We start from the raw sequence: 23657 nt of genomic DNA on the forward strand, positions 1-23657 counted from the left end.
TTTCAGATATTCTGAAGAAAAATTAATTCTGCAAGAAAAAAATGTGAAAACAACAGTGATGCATACAAGCATCATTTTAGAGAAGCCCGCAAATTTGCAAGCTGATTGATCATGTGTATCAATGGATTAGCTAATAATATTCCAATCTTAGGCCTTGTAATATATAATCAGTCTCTCTCTCTCTCTCTTTCTCTCATGCATTGTGCTCTTTGTTGTGGGGGCTATGTGGAAAGAAGGACACTTTTACTTTTTTACTTTTTGACATTTTAGTTTAATAAAACCTTGCCCGATTAAGTGCATATTTGACTGACTACAACATCATGTAATACATAGTTGTCATCTTGTACCACTCCTGCTCATAAATTGTGTCCTTGGATGAACCATTTAGAATCATAACTTGCAATTAAATAGCTCTTTATGCAATTTACACTCTGTGTGAAATACAGTGTATATGATGTCATGATATCATGTTCAGGTACATTCCCTTACATAGGAATCCTACCATTGGTTCATGTCTCTGGATGGGTTCATGGGATTACACAGCTGGTCCTGAGGATATATTATATCTTATGTACTGGTACAATACAAGAGCACATACAGTATGGATTTTTGTGTGTCTTAAAGTGTGTTCACTCTGTAGATGGCATAGATAAAGCAATCATTTTTGATGATTTTTCTCTTTGCAGATGCTTGTCACACCCTTGTTTGTGCAATAATGCTCCTCAATACGGACCTTCACAATCAGGTATGTCAATTGTCAACATCCATATTAGTTGTCCTCTCCCACCTTTTTCTTCTTCATGAAAATGTCGGATCATTGGTGTTTCTGCCGTCCCAACCATTACTCTTTGGTTTCAGCTTTATAACTGTAAAGCCATTGGAGATTAGGGAATGAAACTGTATACATCTTTTTCCCATCATCACTAGAAGGTGTATCTCATTCCATAATGGGGGGGGGTCTATCTTTAAAAACATGATCACATGCCTGCATAGTTTCTTTTTATCAAACATTCCTTTTTGCTCTGCTTTAATCCATTTGAGAGTAAGGGATGAAACTTGTATACTCATATGCGATAATGAAAAGGTATGGCCAAAAAAGTCTTTGGTTCTTTCTTCCTGTCTCAAGGACACCGTTTACTTCAGAGCATTTTGAGATAGGAAATTAACTATGTAATTTGTGTAGGGTATGACATTGAGAACACATTTTCCCTTTTGATCTGCAGCTTGAGAGATGTTTAAGATAAATGGAGGAAACTTGTTATTCTGGTATAGTGTGTTAACAGATATGCTGCATTTTTCACTTCGTGTCTCTTGTTCAAATTTAGCTTTATAACTTGTAAACTGTTTGAAGTGCATTTGTTTTTCTGCCCCAGACAACCTTTTGAGATGGAGCTACAGTATAACACTTGCCTGTTTTCTATATCTGCTCAGCAAAATGACAGCTTTATTGCAAAATGTTAAGATTTAGCATTTGATGCCTTTGCATTACCATGTATATTCTCTTACAAGTCAGATCCAACTGCACTACACACCCATCCAGATCTATCATCAGCGGTTTGTTAGGACTAATGAGTTGGATAAATATTATAGACCCTGATCTGCCTGCATATTATTTGCTTGCAAATCAGGATAAATGCTGTTTACAGTTGGACCCAGCTTATAAACAAGTATATATGCTACCTTTTCACAGCAGGCAGATAAAAAATACTGAATTTGATTGTTTAAGCAGCAAAAAATAATAGAAACCCAGATGTATCAAATCTTAGCAAGATTTATCAGATTTACCCCCCACCCCTTTGAAGGAATGAAAAGTTTTCATTTTTACAAAGGTACATTATTAAATGAAAAACTCTTTCATGTTATCATTTCTTAGTACCAAGGCCAACTGGATTAACTATGGACCCTGATATCACAAGGCCAAATTTGTTATTTAAACTAATTTTCTAGACCATTTAAGATCTATGCTGATGACAGATGGTGTTAAACAGTAGCTATGCTCATGCAGTATGCTTTCACTTCCATCACTTTTCACACTAGATTTTATTAGTTTCACCATCTTTGAATGCCAGATCAAGATAAGATTTAAGACACCATGTGCAGTTAAAATTAAAATCCAAACTGCATAGACCCAGATCAGCCATCATATAATGTGCTTACAGATCTGAATTTATGTACTAAGAACTAATCAGCAGAATAAACAGCATAAACCCTGATCTTCCAGTACACATTGTGTTGGCAGATCAGGTATAATAGAACATGTGAATAATTATAGGCAGCTTCATGTAAATCATTTGATTTCTTTCAGACTATTGGAAGGAAAATGACCTGTGCTGAATTCATTGAGAATCTGGCTGAATTGAATGATGGAGAAAATTTTTCCAAAGATATCTTGAAGAATATTTACCATGCTATTAAGAATGAAGCCATTGAGTGGGCTCCGTAAGTAGTCTTTTCAAATGTTTCACCTGTTGTCACAGAAAATAAATTCATTTGCTGGTTGTCACCTGTTGCCATGAAAATTTAAATAATTGCATTTATAGTAAGGTTCACGGGAACCCATTATCAGCCCCATTTTGTATGGATTAATACTTAATGTTGGAAATATTTTATTGATAAAAGTTGACAGTATAGTTTGGTGGCAAGTTCTGTCAACTTAGACTACTCCGGTGGCCTAGTGGTTAGAGCATCTGCCTCAGATGCGGGAGGTCATGTGTTCAATCCCGGGCTGAGTCATACCAAAGACTTACAAAAATGGTACCAACAGCTGCCTCGCTTGGCATTCAGCATTAAGAGGTTAGTGTTAGGATTGGTCAGCCTGGTGTCAAGATAATGTGACTCGGTGGGACATCATGTTACATGCCTGCGGCATGATGCCTCGGTGCTATCTTCTCTCAGAAAGTTTTGTTCAGATAGTGATACAGTCAGATAATTGGAGTATGGATTAACAATATTTACCGGCATCAGATATCAGGATGCATTATTTGACATTTGTCTTGTGATGGTAATAAGTGTTCTTCATAATTGCGAGTGTCATGTATGTACATTTTTGATATTCTAGCACTTGCTGGCATTTCATGATTTTCAACTGAGGAAATTTATCTTGTGATGGTAAAATATCTTGAAAATGGATAGTAACATATATATATATATATATATATATATATATATATATATATATATATATATATATATATATATATATACATACATATACTTTTGATATCCACATTTTTGTGTCTAGTGCATTTTAAACTGAATACTAAGGCCATGAGATAGAGACAAGATCACCAAAATTTAAAACAGAAGTAAAAAAATGTATTTTAAAATTATTTTTTTTTAAATGTTACTTTTCTTTTTTTATATGACATTTTCATTGAAGAAATAGCATGGCCCTTCTCACAGATTTGTCAACTTCCTATTTGTTTATCAGATTCTTATTTCCAAAATTCAGGGAATCAGCTTACATATAAAAACTAATGTTAAAGTCTCTCAGTTTTTTGATGCAGTTAAAAGTGATAACATTATTCAGATATGAATCTTCAGGGAGATATTCAGTTTGGAATTTTCATTTAGCATTTCTCTCCAATCTCACCTAATTATAAGAACTGACCTTCAAATTTATTTTTGTTTTTGCTTTTTGTGCTACAAGTGGTATTTACAACAAGTAACGATTTTCAATGGGGCACATTCCTTGAGTCTGAGTTTAGTAGGCATTAGTATTTGATATCAGTATGTTATATTTTGTTTCAATTTTTAATAAGATATTCACTTTTACTAACTTCAAACTCATTTAATCTTTCAGAGATGAAGAATTCCAGGAAATGGAAAATCGTCCTAATGAACTAACTCCAGCTACCCCACTTCCTAGCTTTCCACAGTCTGTGGGAAAGAATCCATTTCTTGATGTAAGTAGACTTGTTAATAAAGAAATAAGATTTTATCATAGAGCTGCTTTTGACTGAAGGAGAAGCAGAAGCTTTCTCTGATTTCTGCATTGTCAATTTCTTTATAATATAAACTATATTAGACTCAGACGGAAGTGCATTTCAGTTCCCCATACAGTGCATGAAGAAAAATGTATTCATCTTGCGCAATAGATAAATGTCCATCACCACACATATACGCCACCAGTAGTTAAGCAAGATACTCGCATGTAGTAGAACTATTTCACCTAAGTGAAAATTGGTGTACATGATCCAAAATTTCTTTTTATTTGCCATGCTAGTCAAAATAATGACTTGAATAGATGTATCTATAATGATAGTGTCCCATTTTTTTTAAAACATAAATTGCAACATTGAAAACAAGCATTTATCTGTTGAAATAGATATCTCATCAAGTCATTATTTCTTAAATCAATTCCGCCACTTGCCCAGAAATTCATCTAAAATGTGAAGAAAAAAAACATAGATATTTTTGTTAGATTCTATGAAAATCTCTTCTATTCCAGCAAGAAGAAAGTTGAATGTTATCACCATTGTAAGTAGTATGGCATCTTTAGTTATCTCATTGTAACGTCACAAGAAAGTTGATGGTATATCTGTTTATGACTGCTCCCATGGCATAAATGGTTAGAGTATTCACCTCAGATGTAGGAGGTCACAGGTTCAGACCCCAACTGAGTCATACCAAAGACTTATAAATATGGTACTAGCAGCTGCCTCGCAAGGCACTCATCGTTAAGAGGTTAGTGTTAGGACTGGTCGGCCAGGTGTGACTGGGTTCAACATCATGCTACATGTCTGCAGCATGATGCTCCATTGCTAGACATGACTATAAACTGCTATGCTTGCAGACATATGTTTCATTAATTATGTCCGTATATACCAGATTTTGTATACTTTTGAAGATAAGGCATCTTTCCAACACTCATTTTACATTAATCCATAGTGTCCATATGGTGTTCCAAGCAAATTTTAATAAGATAAATTTTCCTGTTCTTTATGATCACTTCTGTTTCCATGGGCTCATCATTAATGCACCGTTTGAATGAAATAATTTAGTAATGATAATTTATCTGTCAGGGTCATTTTATTAGATGGATTATATGAAGTCGTATTCATTCTGTCTGTACTCCTAAGACACTAGCACATGCTGACTGAATGTTCTGTAGATGCTAAAAACAAAACATTTTAAATGTCAAAATAAATAAACAGACAGGAAGTAGTGTGCATCAAAACAATAACTCATTGGTCAGGGTCCACAGTGCCATTGTGCAATGTGACATAGCATGCAATAGTGCTACAATTCAAATGAAATATACATATCCTCAAGGCCAGACATGTTCAACCTGTGGACCAGGTGTGGATACAGTCTTGTAACTCTCTGACCCTGAATCAGCCTTTAGGCTAGGTGTAGATAGAGACTCTATAATCCATATGATCCTGAATCAGCCTTTAGGCAACATAGAGATACAGTCTTGTACCTTTCAGACTCTGTATCAGCCTTTAGTCCAGGTATAGATACAGAATCTTGTCCTGATCTGACCCAGAATTAGCCTTTAGGCCAGGTATAGACATAGAGACTTGCACCTGTGTTGGCCTTTAGGCCAGGTATAGATACAGAGACTTGCACCTGTCTAACCCTGAATCAGCCTTTAGGAAACGTATAGATATAGTCTTGTACCTAGCTGACTCTGAATCAGCCTTTAGGTTAATTATAGAATCAGAATGGCATACCCATCTGTCCCTGAATCAACCTTTAGGTCAATTATAGATACAGAATGGCATACCCATCTGTCCCTGAATTAGCCTTTAGGTCAACTATAGATACAGAATGGCATCCCCATCTGGCCCTGAATCAGCCTTCAGGCCAGGTATAGATACACAGTCGTGTTCCTCTGTGGCCCTGAATCAGCCTTTAGGTTTGGGATAGATGATATACAGTCATGAATCTCTCTGAACATGGATCAGCCTTTAGGCTTGGGATAGATGATATACAGTCATGAATCTCTCTGACCATGGATCAGCCTTTAGGCTTGGGATAGATGATATACAGTCATGAATCTCTCTGACCATGGATCAGCCTTTAGGCCAAATATAAATACAGAGACTTGTGCCTCTTAGACTTCGTATCAGCCTTTAGGCCAAATATAAATACAGAGACTTGTGCCTCTTAGACTTCGTATCAGCCTTTAGGCCAAGTATAGATACAAAGTCTTGAGAAATGTTTGCCATGGCAGCTTTTAGGATGGGCTGTGGTAGGTACATCCCTTGACTTTTGGATGGGCTCAAGCTTGAGTCAATAGCACAAAAATTCATGCTTACGTTCGCTACCAATGGCAGTTTAAAACTCAATTAAAGTTCCACTATTTTGAAACAATAAATATCTGGCTGGGGAGTTAAATGAAAGTGGGACATCTCACAAGAATGTTAAACTTTTTAATTTGTTCACGTTTTCATTTCCCTATGAATAGCCTCATCCCTTTGGTCGCCTCATCATGATGGTAATTGTCTCTGGCTGACCAACATCTGAGACAATTTAAGTACTAGTACATGTAGTATATAAACAACTATACAGCCACATGCTACTAGAATAATAAATATGAGAGTGAATTGTTTTGGGAAACGTGTTTGTTGACAAAGGGATATAGGTCAAACAAGGACTACCATTTTTGATGTATATATTTTAGTTGTGTTTTTTAACATGATTTGACTGATACATTAATTTCCTAACATATAATTGTATACTTGAATTCATGGATTTTCATATGCTTGTATATTATTTACACATTGTGGAGTTTACTATACAAATGTAAGTTGTCAGTATACAAGTATATTTCAGCCTAGTTGTCTTTCTTTAATCAAAATTTCAATTTTTTAAATTTTTTTTTTGCTCTACGTAAGTCCATCACTGACAACAGGTCATATTTTAAAAATTTCACTTGTATGCATAATTTCAATTTATTTTCAACCCACCCACCCCTGCCTTACTTATCTAAACATCCACTTATGTAAACAATATTACCTTGTTCCCGAGGATGTTGAGATAAATGGATAGTACTGTATTATGAAAATGGCAACAGTTTATGAAAATTGGCAACAAAATATTGAGGTTGGTGATTTTGGGGGTGACAACTTTTTTAAAGCCAGTGCCATCCCTGATTATAGCAGGGTTTCACTCTTAAGGTAATTTGCTTCTTTCATCAAAATTAGTGGTTTGCAAAAAGAAAAAGACCAAGTTTTGGGCTCAGTTGAATATAGAGGCCATCTGTGAAAGAACAGACAGTAGTGTTTGATGTCACAAAAGAAGACAAATAGAGTGAGTACCAAAACTAGAATCTCCTATTTTCCAGGTTCCTGATCCAAATCAAACAACAGAGTACAAGAAGGGCTACGTTATGAGAAAGTGCTGTGCTGAACCAGATGGCAAGAAAAGTAAATCTGGGATATAATGCATATACTCACCTTGAATGTTTTAACGTTTGCTCTTTATTAAATTCATTCCAGTTAATGCTTCCTTGGTTTTTATGTTAATGCAAGTTGTTAATCATTGATAACACTTCTGAAGATGGCATCATGGCCAAACATGATGATAGCCAAGTTCTCTGTAGAATTTCTTGTAAGCTCCCAAGTATTAATTGTGTCTAATGAGTACAGAATGTTTCAATTCCTCTTTTTGCTCATAACACTTGACTTCCATCTAAGGTGTCAGCACCAGGTTAATTATCTATCCAACCTTACAAATTGTGGCTGGCAGTTGTTGTCCTTTAAAGTGAAAAAGTTGTTCTTACCATCTTATGCCTTTTCAGAACCAAACGAAAAAATGTAATATTTGCTGTTGTTGTTTAATCCCAGAATGCATGTATAATTTAATCCCAGAATGCATGTATAATTTCTGAAATCTGTTGCCATTTTGGAAAGGGATTAAGATGTCTTACAGATGGGATACAGTATTCTTATCAAACCTTTGATGTTAACAGATAGGTATAGTTAGGTTGAATAACAGAAATCCTCAGAGGCAATGCTGCTTTGCATTCATATTTATAGTTTTCTTCCTATAAATGGCATGACATCGATATCGTTTTTCTGGCAGCAATGGTAACAGCACCAGTGTCAATTAGGTTGAGGTCCTGTGTTTTTTAAAGTCATTTTTATTTGCGTCATGGTATGCATCAGGTTTGTACCCAGTGATGCTGGAGTCTTGTCTCACCTGTTTAAGTAGAAAACTAGTTGCTGCATGCTTGTATTTTTTCATTATGAATCTGTTTACATTTTTTAAAGGTCATTATTTAATATCAAATCTATTTGACATTTTGCAGCACCTATTGGAAAAAGAGGCTGGAGAATGTTCTATGCTACATTACGTGATTTGATTCTCTATCTGCACAAAGATGAGCATGGCATGAAGCGTGCTAGCTTTGTAGAAGGTTCACATAATGCCATAAGGATTCACCATTGTTTAGCCTCAAAGGCTGCAGACTATACAAAGAAACAGCATGTGTTCCGACTTCAGACATCTGATTGGGCAGAGTATTTATTCCAAACAAGTAATAGTAAGGAATTACAAGAATGGATAGACACAATAAACTATGTAGCAGCCAGTCTATCAGCCCCCTCATTACCCAGTGGTGTCGGATCACAGAAGCGGTTTCAGAGACCACTGTTACCATCTTCATATACTAGACTTAATTTGGTAAGATGGAAGTTTATATAAACATATATATATTTGGTATGTATTTACTTTAACATTTCAAATATCATGTATGTGCTAGTAGAGAAATGCTTGCTTGTTTTTATCGCATTAGCAAACCAATGATACAGTTAGCATCAAGATTTTGTGTTAAATTCTTGAAAATTATTTGTAGGTATAGTATGTTATACCACAGTACACAGTAAAGGTGTAATCATAATAAAGCAACTACATTACTACTGTAATATCCCTACACATACTGGATCAAAAGTGTGGCAATACATTGATGAAATGATCCTTGATGGTGATATATCAAAATGGACATGAAATAAAGTTAAGAAAAGAGTGAGAATTGAAGATCTTTACATCTTTTTAGAAAATAGTTAACAATTTTGGTGCATTTCCTTTTTGTGTATTTTTTCAGTCTGACACATGTTATCAGACCTTTCTCATCACCGCAAGAAAAGCCAGTAAATCTCATGGCAAAACAGCCATTTTGTTTCAGATATAATTATGTAAAAGGATAAACGAAATTTGTTTTGTAAATTCCAAATTATTTTATAAAAAATTTAGGTATGAAGGATAATTTGAGGATTTAATGTCGGTATAAAAAAGTAACTTCTCATTCCATAATGCTTTGCGAAGACCAAAATGTTAGATCAAATCTTCAACATAAACTCCTTAGCAGTATTTAATGCTCCTGCGTGGAAATATCTAAGCTTTAATGGGCCAGATAATTACAAAGGTATTGTTCAGTTAGTATTTAGCAGTAGAAATTGGGGCACTCAGAGTAGTAGCAACTTGATAAAAGATATACAAGCAGCATAATTAATGTAAAACTTATTATTTATTACAATACTAACAATCCAGAACATAAAATTAATGTCATCACATTTCAGATCTGACTTCCGCAATTTCATTTAGTCGTCCTGATATCACTTTTAATACTCATTTACAGAATGGGTTTGAGTCTCGGATTCGGCTAATGTGGGTATGTGAGAAAGCTTGCCAGTAGCTTCTCGTGGGTCGGTGGTTCTTCCTGGGGTTTTCCCGGGTTCTTCCTCCACCATTAATACTGGCCGCCATGCATAGCCTATCGTGTGCTGAGAAATGGCATTAAACCCCATAACAACAACAACAACATTTACAGAAAGCTGTCTGTTTCCACACTATGGTGTAGAAAATTATTCACGGAATGATGTTACTTATTCTTAACTATTTGCAGCAAGACCAGTTGAAAGAAAATGAATCTCGGATAGCAGCCTTGGAGGTGGAACTCCATGACCACAGAACTTTGCCCCCTGAAAAAGGATCCAAAGCCAGAATCATCCAGGACTACATAGACAAGGAAAACTATTTAGAGCATGAGGTATAGATGCCTGACATTGTGTTGAAAGACCAAATAAAAATCTCATCCATATGTCAGTGTCATGTGATTGCAAGTTTCTTGGCAAAAGACAAAAAATTTAGACAGAAATCTTGGACACACCTTTCTCAGAAAATCCATAAAAGAGTACAAAATATATATATAGTCTTAAACTGTACAGCATTTTGGCCTTTTTGTGAGGATTTTGTATGTTTGTCTTTTTACCCAGAAAGTGTAACCACACATAGATGTGGCATTTTAGAAACACAGAGACATTCTCTGTTCAACTTTGGTTGAGAAGGAATGCTTTTAGTAATGTTTATTATATCTAGACTGAAACGTGGAATTGCTCATCATTGATGCAACAAACAACTGAAAAACAGCAAAATACGGTGTCATCAGTTGTCCTTGCAAACAGATAAATCCTCTTCCGAATATCATGGACTTGTGTCCCTCTTGGTTTTTGCAAATTTTCCTTTGGACTTCATATTTGCAGAATGCATCTGTGTTATATAGATACATTTCTAGTTGTTACAAAACTGTACAGATAGTGAAGAAAACAGGTCTATACATCACAGGATTGCTTAGGTGATTCTTATATGCCTTCAGAATTGGTAAGTAGCAGAAACATTGTTTTAAAATTCTTTGTTACCAGAATTTTAATAAATCAGTAAACTAACTTACCCATTTTACTGTGAGCATACAGGGATTGGACAAGTTTCATTCCAGTGATAGGACAAGTTTCATTCCAGGGATAGAACAAGCAACAGGGGCCTGCTGGGACCTCATTTTATCTCATTTTCATGTATGTGCAATAAAGAATCCTGACATACTCCAAACAAACGATTTTTACGAAATGTAGAGATCATAACTTTCATTGACCATAATCACTATTAAATTGGCTGTCAAAATTGCCTTTTTTCCAAGTTCAGATAATTGATATCAGCGTTTACAAATATTCCCAAGCCTCAGATTGGTTTCTGAGGCCTGAGCTTACCAAGTTGCCATAGCATTATGCAGGAGATGCTGGTATAACTTCTGGTACTCATTAACTGGATCAAGTTCAGTACTTTAATCATGGCACAACTGCCAACCCTTACACGTTTGCTGTAAGTCTTAGGAAAATGACCCTTAAAATACAGATTTATGGAAAAATTATGGCAATATAACTTAGCAATAAAATCCAGTAATTGGCTCATCTGTGATTTTGATCCGAGTTTCATATTTGTTTTAGTGGAATTTGTCTGAGAACCTAACTTTACTGTAGTACCTCAGATGCTTTAAACTGCTCATATTTTTCCATGTAAAGCAACTGCATGATCAAACCGTTTATAGATTTTTTTTTAATGCTGTACAGCTACCGATACATGTTAAAGATGAATGGCAAAATATAAGCCTCTTAAAAAGATTTAATAATCGGTACAGAAGAATAAAAAAAAATATTCAGATTGTTCTGAATAAAAAGTGGAGAGGGACGCAATTATGTTTATTGGACATCTTGTGTAGATTTGAGTATGTCATATTGCACAAGATATGATTGCCTTAAAAAGGTGAAATGAAGAAAAAAAATCCAAGAATTATATCAAGTTGAAAGTTAGCAATACACCATTGAGCTGCATAGAGTTTGGAACTGAAGTTTGTGCAACTGTATTAGAGGTAAATAAGGTGTATGTGCACTTTACTAACTTTTCAGATGAATATAATGTTTACCATTGATGCATCAGTTTGGAATATCAGACTTTTTAAATACATGTTTTCCAACTTGACATTAGCAGTACATGATATTTACACCTTACTAAAAAATTGTCAGACTTTTTAAATACATGTTTTCCAACTTGACAGTAGCAGTACATGATATTTACACCTTAATAAAAACTGGTCAGACTTTTTAAATACATGTTTTCCAACTTGACAGTAGAGTACATGATATTTACACCTTACTAAAAACTGGTCAGACTTGCAGAAAATCAACTGCTTAACTGAAATGGTCTTGTTAGGGTTGGCAGGTCAGTCATAGGTATAAAGAAAACAGGTTTTGAAGCCATAAACACGATTCATTGTTTCCGGTTCTTACCACATGGTGTGCATCTTTACCTGCATTTACATGTGGGTTAACTTGGAGCAAGTTAATCATTGCTGTTCCATGTAAACATACATGGCACCCACAAAAGGCACTTTTGAAAAAATATGTCTAGGGCAGTAGCTCCCAACCTTTTAGAGTATGGGGACCCCTTCTTAACTTCAAAATATTTTGCATGTTTCCCCATCCACAAGCTAATAGCTGCAAGTTTGGAACTACTGTGCCAGTGTGCTCTGATTACTGAAAGATTTCATGTGAATGCAATTCAAATTTGTAAATTGCCTCTATGGATGACGTTTCCTCATTAAAAGTGCCTTCCATTAGTCCCAAGTATATGTTACTGGAACAGCCCTAACAAAGTGTATCTGTCAGATGCTTCATGGGTAAATAAATCAGACACAAGGTTTACTGTTATTCATTTCTTACTCATGACACTGCATCATCTATTTCTTGTTCATCTTTCTTTCACAGATGAAAAGATACAAAACCTATGTGTATTTACTGCAGTCTAAGATTGCTTCCCATGCAGAATTGGAACCATCATTAGTGGAGACTGCAATAGATGAGGAAGGTCAAAGGGTCACGAACATGGCTTCCAAGAAGCCCCTTCATCGACGAATTTCTGATAGGTATAGTTACCGTGCTGCCATCTATCAAACAGAATGCATTGACATTGATGCCATATGAGGGTTTGATTAGGATGAACTGAATATACACAGAATGGATGCATGCAAACTGATTGATTTATTGCTTAATGTATGAGTCGGGTATGATAAACTCAGAATGGTTGTATGAAGATAATTTTTATACCAAAGAAAGAATATGTAAGCAATTGGAAATATTATTTTCATTCTATATTGCTTGTTTTTAGAGATATGGACACAAATATTAAATTTTAAAAAATCTTTATTCTTGTAAAGAAAATGGTATCTACCATGTTTAATTTGTGGAGGATAAAGACCTGGATCAGTTGGCATAGCCTGACTGTCTGATTGTTTTGTTTGTACTTGTGTACCAGTTGTTTACCTGGTGATTAAATGATGGATGTCAACAAACACTACTGATACAAAAATGTTCAAGCCTAAGCCCGGTTGGAGCTTCAAATTAGATTTTATGTAGCTCTTGAATAAAAGTTTTTGATGATGTTGTTGACATAAACTTTAGTATGCTTGCACTTTTAGTTAGTGCTATACTACCCAGTTTTGGTTTTGGAATTTTATTTATTGTTTTTTGTTAGGTTAAAGAATGCCTGTTTTTGTAAAATCATAATTTAATGTGGAACTTGAAATGATGTGATCATCACACTGTCACATCAATATGATGCCACTTGAAATGATGTCAACTTGAAACGATGCAATCATCACACTGTAAACATTATCATAATGATGTCACTTGAAAACATGCGATCATCACACTATAACATTATCAATAGGGTGTCACTTGAAAAGATGCGATCATCACACTATAACATCAATATGATATCACTTGAAATTATGTCACTTGAAACGATGCGATCATCACACTATAACATTATCATAATGATGTCACTTGAAAAGATTTGATCATCACACTATACCATTATCAATAGGATGTCACTTCAAAAGATGCGATCATCACCCTATAACATCAATATGATGTCACTTGAAACGATGCGATCATCCCACTAAAACATTATCATAATGATGTCACTTGAAATGATGTGAACATCACACTATAACATTACCAGTGTGATGTTATTTGAAATGATGCGATCATCACACTATAACATTATCAATTTTGATGTCACTTAAAATGATGTAATCATTGCACTATAACATTATGAATTTTGATGTCACTTAAAATGATGCGATCATCACACTATAACATTATCAGTTTTTGATGTCACTTAAAATGATGCGATCATTACACTATAGCATTATCAATACAATGTCACTTCTTATCCACATATATCATAGTGCAATGAATTTGGGTAGAAATTGGCTGTAAAATTATGTTTTTGTGATATCAGTCTCTTATTAAATACTGAAAAAAGGAACTTATATACTTTGAATAATCACAATAACTGCCCTTTAAAGAAAATGATGAGGTTAGCCAGAAATATATGAAAGCCTGAAAATCATTATTGATTTATGACTTTCAGAAAATTAACTGCTCAGACTTTCTGTTGTGGAAAACTAATCTGATCTCAGTAATTATGTTCCATTGCAAATTCACTTTTCTCTTTGTTTGGTGGTGTGTTTTTTTTTTACTTCCTACCATTGCAAATTTAATGAAGTTTTAAATATTTAGCTTTTATTTTCTTGACAGTTTGTGATGGAGTATTTATTTCCCCATATTTTTCTGTGTAACTTTTCTTAGTTTTTGATGGGTTTTCAACTAAAAACAGTACAAGAAACTGCATGCCAGCCTATACATTTTTAACAGATTTTAGATTGCTTGGACACTTTGCTGTGTACAAATATGAATTTTTCACAAAGATGAATACTCCAGTATTTCTCAAGCTGTCATCCTTAAAATATAATCTGCAGCATTTTACCAAACCTTTTCCCATCAGTAGCCAAGCATAGATCAGTAGGCATTGATGTGGCTACTTGCTAACTGATAGTTTACCAGATTCCATATTAACTTTGGTGTTTTTAACTGTAATTTTGTACAGTCTATGAGTTTTGTTTGTTGCATACAAAGTTGGGATCATTACTGAATCATTTGGGAGCTCTTAATTTGTAAGGATTACAGCTTTCTTACCTTTGTTCTGCCTTCGTAATGTGTACATAGATTTGCTGTGATGAACTCTTACAAAAAAATGTACTTAAATGGCTTGTTTGCTCAGTTGGGAGTGAATTTTTTTTTTAATCATTAAAAAATGTGCAGTGTGAATGTAAGTCACATGGATTAAAGTTGTAGATCTGGCCTAAAAGTAGATGTAAATATGTTATATATAAACTTGCGACTGCAGGTTGTTTTGGTGGGTGAGGTGGAGTTTGGTCTTCAGAATTCTTCAGCTTCATCTGTTGAAAACTCTTAAACCCCTGATTACCAGAAAACTCTTAAACCCCTGATTACCAGAAAACTCTTAAACCCCTGATTACCAGAAAACTCTTAAACCTCTGATTTCCAGAAAACTCTTAAATCCCTGATTTCCAGAAAACTCTTAAACCTCTGATTTCCAGAAAACTCTTAACCCCTGATTACCAGAAGACTCTTAAACCCCTGATTTCCAGAAAACTCTTAAATCTCTGATTTCCAGAAAACTCTTAAACCCCTGATTTCCAGAAAACTCTTAAACTTATGATTTCCAGAAGATTTAGAGCTAGTTGAGAACATATTAGTGGCTGAAAATCTTTTTCTTTTTTAAACAACTGGTCTGTAGAAGAGTTTTTGGGTTCTTACAATGACACCATAAGTGGCGACACAGATAACATGTGTGTGTGTATATATATATATATATATATATATATATATATATATATATATATATATATATATATATATATATATATATATATTCATTCAACAGATAATTGTGTTAATGTTACTGGCCTACCTAGCTAGAAATGTTATGTATTATATGTGTCTCATTGTCATCTTTATTTGTTCATAGGAGAGATTTGATCTCAGGTTGTTTCTACCTCGGTCATAGATTTTGATTTCTTGGTATGTGTGTTACAAGTTTTTCTTCATGACGTACAGGTCTTTATGTTGGGTATATACATTCTTAAGGAGTGTGTCTTGGATATATTATTGTTTATATGGATTTCAAGCCAGGGTTCATAATTATTCTTAAAGTTTAGTTATTTTATTTGTTCTTTTGCAAGTTTTGTACCTCATGTGGAAGGTAATTTTGTTTCCTTGTTTACTGTTTTCCTTGTGATTATTTTTCTTCTTAATTCCTGTGGTACGTATTTATTGGTACATGTATATTACTTTCATACATTAATGTAGTCTTCCAAAAATGTGGTTTTAAGGAATACACCATGTTCAGTTCTGTTTAGGATTGCTAAATTTTCTTTTCTGGCTACATTTCAGAACAGTTACTGTGCCAGATTGGAACATTAATAGTACTGCATAGGTGCAAACTGTGACATAGTACTACATAGGTGCAAACTGTGACATTTTACTGCAGTGTGAACCTTGTAAGAAATAGAATGTGAAGTCATGCTTTATGTACTGCAGTATATTTTTACTATATCTTATGCATGTTGTTTAAATCTTCTTCATTTAATCTTTGTTTTAATTACCTTTGGAATATATGTTTGACTTTGATACATTTTATTCAGTTGCTTTTCCTTCATTTGGTGTAAATGCCTAGTTTGATCTATCTATAGTTAAGACATTAAATAGTTCTCTTTTTATTGAATTTGATAGCTTTCCTGGGCTACACACCCCTCTTCTGTACTTCACTTTTGGCTATCACGGTCATGATATAGGTACTTCTAACTGCCTTTTTAGTGGGAAGTTATCCCATATCTTAAGAAAAGCCTTATTATTGGCATGTTATCCTTTACCTTAAGAAAAGTCTTATTATTGGCGTGTTATCCTTTACCTTAAGGAAAGCCTTGTTATTGGCATGTTATCCTTTACCTTAAGAAAAGCCTTATTATTGGCATGTTATCCTTTACCTTAAGGAAAGTCTTGTTATTGGCATGTTATCCTTTACCTTAAGAAAAGCCTTATTATTGGCGTGTTATCCTTTACCTTAAGGAAAGCCTTGTTATTGGCATGTTATACTTTACCATTAGGAAAGTCTTATTATTGGCATGTTATACTTTACCATAAGAAAAGCCTTGTTAGTGGCATGTTATCCTTTACCTAAAGAAAAGCCTTGTTAGTGGCATGTTTTCCTTTACCTAAAGAAAAGCCTTTTTAGTGGCTTGTTATACTTTACCTTTAGAAAAATCTTATTAGTGGCATGTTATCCCTTACCTTAAGAAAAGTATTATTATTGGAATGTTATTCCTTACCTAAAAAAAATCCATGGTATTGGCATGTTATCCTTTACCTAAGGAAAAGCCTTATTAGTGGCATGTTATTCCTTACCTTAAGAAAACCTTTTGTAGTGGCTTGTTATCCTTTACCTTAAGAAAAGATCTGAAGTAGCCAAAATTTAACCAATTTTTGCTTCGTATTTAGTTTTAATTACTGGGAAGGAAATTCATTATTGATGAAATTATTCCTTGGAAATTGTCCAGTTCTGAGCAGAGTTTTATAAGCTTTGTAAAATAATATAAAGATCATTCAAAAATTAGGAAGCCACATTGTATTCCATTAAGTTTCTTTTGAAAAATATGTAATTTCTTCCCTTCTTGTGTTTGGATTTATTTCCTTGCAGTCAGCCAGGTTGAATACATGTTGGTTTTTTATCTTTGTTTTTTTTTTTTTTTAGAGGTGATATACATTGATGGGTATTTTGTCCTGTTGTCATGAAATTCAGTGTTCATAATTTAAACAATTTAAACTTATGTTGCTGCTGACATGACATTTCTTTTTCAATTTATACATGTTTTATGGTTGTGCATTATGGCATTTCATTATTTTGTATAAATGATGGCTTGTATTTTAATTTCTGGAGGCAGTCATATAATTTTAGGCATTGAATCTGTTTTAAATTTGACAGTGGAACTTGAGTATAGATGTGGATATTGATACTACATTCATTAAGGTATCTACACTCTAAGATATTAAGCTTTATTTCATCTTTTAAAATTTGTGCTTGTTGCATACAAAATTGTACTTAGTTGTTTCCATAATATCAGGGGTAGCAACACTTTGGTTAACAGGTTATCAGACCTTTAATTTTGCTTTGGAGACTATGACTTGTGCTGTATTAATGGTAGGCTGACAGGCCATTACTATGGAGGATATGTCTTATAGTATGGTAATGGTAGGCTGACAGGCCATTGCTTGAAGGATATGTCTTATGGTGTGGTAATGGTAGGCTGACAGGCCATTGCTATGAAGGATATGTCTTATAGTGTGGTAATGGTAGGCTGACTTTCCACTGCTATGAAGGATATATCTTATAGTGTGGTAATGGTGGGTGGACAGGCCATGGCTATGAAGGATATATCTTATAGTGTGGTAATGGTAGACTGACAGGCCATTGCTATGAAGGATATGTCTTATAGTGTGGTAATGGTAGGCTGACAGGCCATTGCTATGGAGGAAATGTCTTATAGCATATTAATGGTAAGCTGACATGGTATTGCTATGAAGGATATATCTTAGTGGTGTATTAATGGTAGGCTGACAGGCCATTGCTATGGAGGAAATGTCTTATAGTGTGGTGATGGCAGGCTGATATGGTATTGCTATGAAGGATATATCTTAATGGTGTATTAATGGTAGGCTGACAGGCCATTGCTATGGAGGAAATGTCTTATAGTGTGGTAATGGCAGGCTGACAGGCCATTGCCATGGAGGATATGTCTTATAGTGTGGTAATGGCAGGCTGACAGGCCATTGCTATGGAGGAAATATCTTATAGTGTGGTAATGGCAGGCTGACAGGCCATTGCCATGGAGGATATGTCTTATAGTGTGGTAATGGCAGGCTGACAGGCCATTGCCATGGAGGATATGTCTTATAGTGTGGTAATGGCAGGCTGACAAGCCATTGTGATGGAGGATATGTCTTATAGTGGTAGTGGTAGTTTGACATGATATTGCCATGGAGGATATGTCTTATGGTGTGGTAATGGTAGGCTGACAGACCATAAAAAAAATTACCTTCAGTATCAAATTGCCAAAAACTATTTGCAAAGATAGGATTTCCAGAGAAAACTTGTAAAGGACACGAGGAAAGATATTTGCAAGGCATCAGTATACAATTTCGTTTAGAATATTACTCTTTACTTTAAAGTTTAATATTTGTAGTGGGATCTGACATTTTAAAAACCAAATAGAGGAAGATCCGTTATGTCTGAATCACCTTGCTGACAATAAATTTGGACTAACATGTTTTCACACTATTTAACAGACCATCTTTCTTTACTTTTCCCAAACACCTAATTTCCGTCTTAAGCAAGCCAGGACTTCTTCATAAACACTTAATGGAGTCAGACATGGTTGTGGGGACTAAGTCTGATATGGAATGCAGATTTTACAGCATCTTATAGCTTGACATAGCACTAAAATTATTAAAGCTTCATTAAAAATCTAAATCACTTATACACATGGTTTGTTTTGTTTTTGTTAAATGGATTGCACAAATAATTGTAACTTGGCAGCAGAGTACTAATGTACAAAATACTACCTCATAAGTATACACATATTCATCCTCACTGCATCTAAATATGTCTTTCTTTCTAGATCTGAGGCAACTGTTTGAAGTGGTTTTCATAGCACCTGGTGATGAGCTAAAGGTCATACTCCTTACATCATTTTAGATGTACAAAAAGCTTATTTCTCATTGGTCCTCATAGTTTGGGGTGTACTAAGCTAATCAGATTTATGAGTAATGGCTGACTTAATCTGTCTGAGTTAGGCTTCCACTTTGGAAAAATAAATTAGCTAACTAGATAGATATAGATACATAGATAGATACAAAAGACTGAATTGGTATATAATAGTATCATATTATTGAGTGGAATAAAATACAAATTGATAATCGCTTCTAAAGCAGATTGAATGAATGATTATTTAAGGAAGAAAAAATGAACTCATATTATGTCTACATTGATGCCATAAAAAGAAAGTTTCTTTTTTATTGTTTTATATCATTTATGCTCAGTTACACAATATTTCATCACTCAACAAGCATTCCTCTGAATATATTTTGTGTTTGATAACTAATGTTGACACTGACTACTGAAGACTGTAACAAACTACCGCTCCATTGGCCTAGTGGTTAGAGTGCCCACCTCTAATGCAGGAGGTCATGGGTTCGATCCCTGGCCAAGTCATACCAAAGACTTATAAAAATGGTACTAACAGCTGCCTCACTCGGTGCTCAGCGTTAAGAGGTTAGTGTTAGGAATGGTCGGCCTGGTTTCAAGATAATGTGACTGGGTGGGACATCATGCTACATGTCTGTGGCATGATGCCCCAGTGCTAGACATCACTATAAACTGACACACTGCAAACATCGTAGCGATATGACTGAAAAATCCAAATCACACACACACTGTAACAAACTTTGTGGAGGTGAGCTGTGTAATCAATGATTACATTCTAGCGACTATTTGCTGCTTCAGTTGAATTTACTTTTGCTTCTGTATAGGAAAGAAATGACACAAATAAAAAGGATAGATAAGAAAGATGTACTTATTCTGGATGTTTTATGGCCTTAGGGTTATTCTTTTTCTTCTGTTTTCCAGACCAGGTTATTAATTTTGGAAACACTGAATACTGGGTCAAGACCGTCTTTTGTGGTCTTATGGTTAATTAATGAAATGAGACTAATTCATTCAGGCTTCAGCTTTAATTTTAAAGTGCTCCTAGGATATATAAAGTTTCATAAGGACTATTCTCACATATATAGTCAAAAACTGTATTTAGGAACATGTTTCAGTGTTGTGCGTGCCTTCAGTCATAAACATCATTTTGATATAAATCGATATCTTTTCATGTGACAGAATTTATTTATTTTTGCCACACTCGTCATACTCTGTCGTCTTCATCTCCTGTTTCCAGGGCATTTGCAGTGCACTAGTTTCCATTGGGAAGAATTTATTTAATGGGAGGGGTCAGGACATAGACAACTTCCATATTATCCACCCACCCCTACTTTATACAGGTTTATCAGATATTAGCTAGAATATCCTAAAATGTTGGCAAGCATGCCAAAATTTTTCAAAAAGCTGCAAATGATTAACTAAGGAACCAGTAAACTGCAATGCAACCAATGTGCTCAAACGTTGGGTAAAATTTTCTTTTAGATAATATGCTTCAGAAACGTGACAAAATATTGGGTTTGAAATTTATATCCACTTATTTTAATTCAATAATTTCACGTAGATGGCATAATGAAAGGTTTCTTTAGAAATGATCGTTCAAGTCATGGTTAAATGGTGCATGGTTTTACATTCAAGCCATGGTTAAAAAGTGCATAGTTTTATAAAAGTGGCTATATACTTCTTTTAAATGATGATAATGGTGGATTGCATTCTTTTTCCCTTCTTGTACACTGATTAATATATATGTATGCTTGAAATAATGTCAGTAACTTATACCGTATAGTATCATACCTATCCAGTATTCAGTACTTTAGTCCCAGACTGTCAGTATTGTCACATGAGATAGTGCTAGTAAACGATTATGATGTTGATACTTTATGGAAGATGCTTAGATATGAGGAATTTATCACAGTTTCTGTTACCTTTCATTGCGGCTGTCATATCTGTGAAGGAGCATATAGTGTCAATCATATGCAATTGTCCCCTTTAGTCCAGTCACAGCTTTTGCAAATTTTTATTTCCCCATTTCGCTTGGAAATAATATCAATAAAAGGGTATATGTCAAGGTAACAGACACTTGGCTGATGCTTCATAATTAGTTACCATCCATACCATTGTTTAGAGCATGGACAGTTTTTGCTGGATATTCTTTCCCAATCAGAACATGGATCCTGCAATTCTGGTAGCTTTTGCTGGATATTCTTTCACAAGAATTAATAGGGCAGACAAAGGGATTCTGCAATTCTGATAACTTTTGATGGATATTCTTTTGCAAAATCAATGAGACAGCCAGAGAGTTGTGAAATTTTAATATAAAATATTCAGTATTATATTGATTTTCGTTAGCCTTTGTCTTTTGTTAGGTTTCTCTTGGTTAGAGTTTGCATTTTAGGCAATTTTCTTTGACACCAGTATTTGTAGAGTCACTTAAGTTGGTATTTAATTACTGAGATGAAACACACACACACACACACATACACAAAAACAACTCTTTGATAAAACAAGGCAAACTTTACTAATATACAGTGACATTTATTTTGAGACTTTAGCTCATACATTGAGCAATGTATCTGTTGATCTTTAGGGTAAAAGATATAAATAAATTAAGAAAATATAGCTACAATTGTTTCATTGTAATTAAGCACAATTTATGTCTTGTTTTTTTTTTATCCCCTATTTGTATTACAGATTATGTAAAATTTCTAAATAGGCACTTTCATGTCTGTCTGACTTTGGTATTATTGTTACCATAACTCCAAAAGAACAAGCAGCATATGGAGTACATAATCACGTATACTTCGCTCTGAGGCAAGCCCTAGCTGATGTTGCAGCCAGATCTTTTATTATTGTGCCTATCCCTGAAGTGAGAAACTGTCCTTATTGTCATCTGTTGCAATTAATTCTCACTGAATTAAGCTGGTTTGATTTTCTTGTTTTGAACAGGACAGAGTTCTACATGCCTACCCTCAGTACTCTTGTCTGAAGAGTACTGTGACCTCCAGTATTCCCAGATTGTTGGTATGACCTCTGAACAGTTTCATTGCAAATGAGCAATCCTGCATTGGGATCACAACATGCTTTTATAAAAAGAGTTCACATAAGCTAGAATCTTCACATAAGCGAGAATCTATGTTTTTCAAACTCACTACAAAAACATCTGCATACAGAACTTGGAAAATGAGACACAGTATAAAAATATTTTTGGTGATGATTCTGTTTCAAAGATTTTTACCAGAAAGTAAACACTTATCCCCTTAAACCTTCCTTAATACACAAATTGCAACCCTGAAACACCTATTTTGAGAATTCTGCATTCACATTTTAAATATATGCAACAAGAGCAAAGCTCATTGCCTTTGTTTATTTAAGTTCTTTAGAGGAAAGTTGTGGTCTCTAATGCAGGAAAACTGCTGTTACAATTTACCTGTGGTTGTTTAGTTTGCTGGATGAAGGCTGCATCATTCTTTTAATCACTGAACCATCTCTTGAACAAGTCTAAGATAATTTTCAGAATAATGTGATATGTTTTAATTTTGACCAGTTTATACTAAATTCAGTAAGTTATGGCATCGCTGAATGTATCAGTTTAGATCATCAACTGCTGTGAAGTTTCAGTTAGTTTTTATGTACACAAATTATATATATATATATATATATATATATATATATATATGATTTTTCATGAATCTAAGCAGTATATTTTTATAATTAGAAACTGTTCTGTACTAATTCATTTTTCCAAAAAATATATTGTTGTCTTCCTCTTTTCCTCTTGCATCATAAAGTATAGAAAATAGATATCAAAAATTGTATTATTACGTATAATGCAAAAATTGGTAACAACTGTAGCATGCTTTTATCTAACAATAACAGCATTGAAGGGTTATTTTTTGTAATTGTTTTTTATATTGGGTGGGGGGGTATATTTGGATAATGTTTCTTTTCTGTACAAGTAAACAAAAATATAAAAAGTGGGTAATTATCTCATCATGAAATATTGGCTTATGATGGAAGAATACGCAAACAGGTTCATGATTATTATATTTATTCAGAAATTACAGAATCGGTATGGTAGTTTAAAAGTGAAATAGAAGTATGAATAGAAATACTGATCAAAATTAAGTGTTAAGAGATGGTTCAAACTAATGATTGTAATCAGTTTCTGTCTTAAAGCTAGCATCAATATT

General features: G+C 34.3%; 1 protein-coding gene across 8 annotated transcripts in view; it reads left to right on the forward strand.

Annotated features, from left to right (window-relative positions):
* The window catches only part of LOC149802605 (uncharacterized), a 118738-nt gene that overhangs the window by 64424 nt on the left and 30657 nt on the right, over window positions 1-23657 (forward strand). For 4 of the 8 annotated variants that reach the window (XR_016420069.1, XM_089951893.1, XM_089951896.1 and 1 more), the window contains exons 3-10: window positions 687-745; window positions 2306-2439; window positions 3803-3905; window positions 7295-7376; window positions 8261-8634; window positions 9857-10000; window positions 12549-12706; window positions 22414-22488. Coding sequence is in view for 7 of the 8 variants with exons in the window: in XM_089951893.1 (XP_089808019.1) it covers window positions 687-745; window positions 2306-2439; window positions 3803-3905; window positions 7295-7376; window positions 8261-8634; window positions 9857-10000; window positions 12549-12706; window positions 22414-22453 (1094 nt within the window). In the remaining variant the exon portion in view is untranslated. Of the gene's footprint in view, window positions 1-686; window positions 746-2305; window positions 2440-3802; window positions 3906-7294; window positions 7377-8260; window positions 8635-9856; window positions 10001-12548; window positions 12707-19384; window positions 19780-22413; window positions 22489-23657 lie in introns of those variants that run through there. The other 4 variants (XM_089951892.1, XM_089951890.1, XM_089951891.1 and 1 more) reach the window with 2 other exon arrangements.

The sequence above is a fragment of the Sinohyriopsis cumingii genome, chromosome 3, assembly GCF_028554795.1.
Source record: "Sinohyriopsis cumingii isolate HCF-2022 chromosome 3, ASM2855479v2, whole genome shotgun sequence".
NCBI classification, from domain to species: Eukaryota; Metazoa; Mollusca; class Bivalvia; order Unionida; family Unionidae; genus Sinohyriopsis; species Sinohyriopsis cumingii.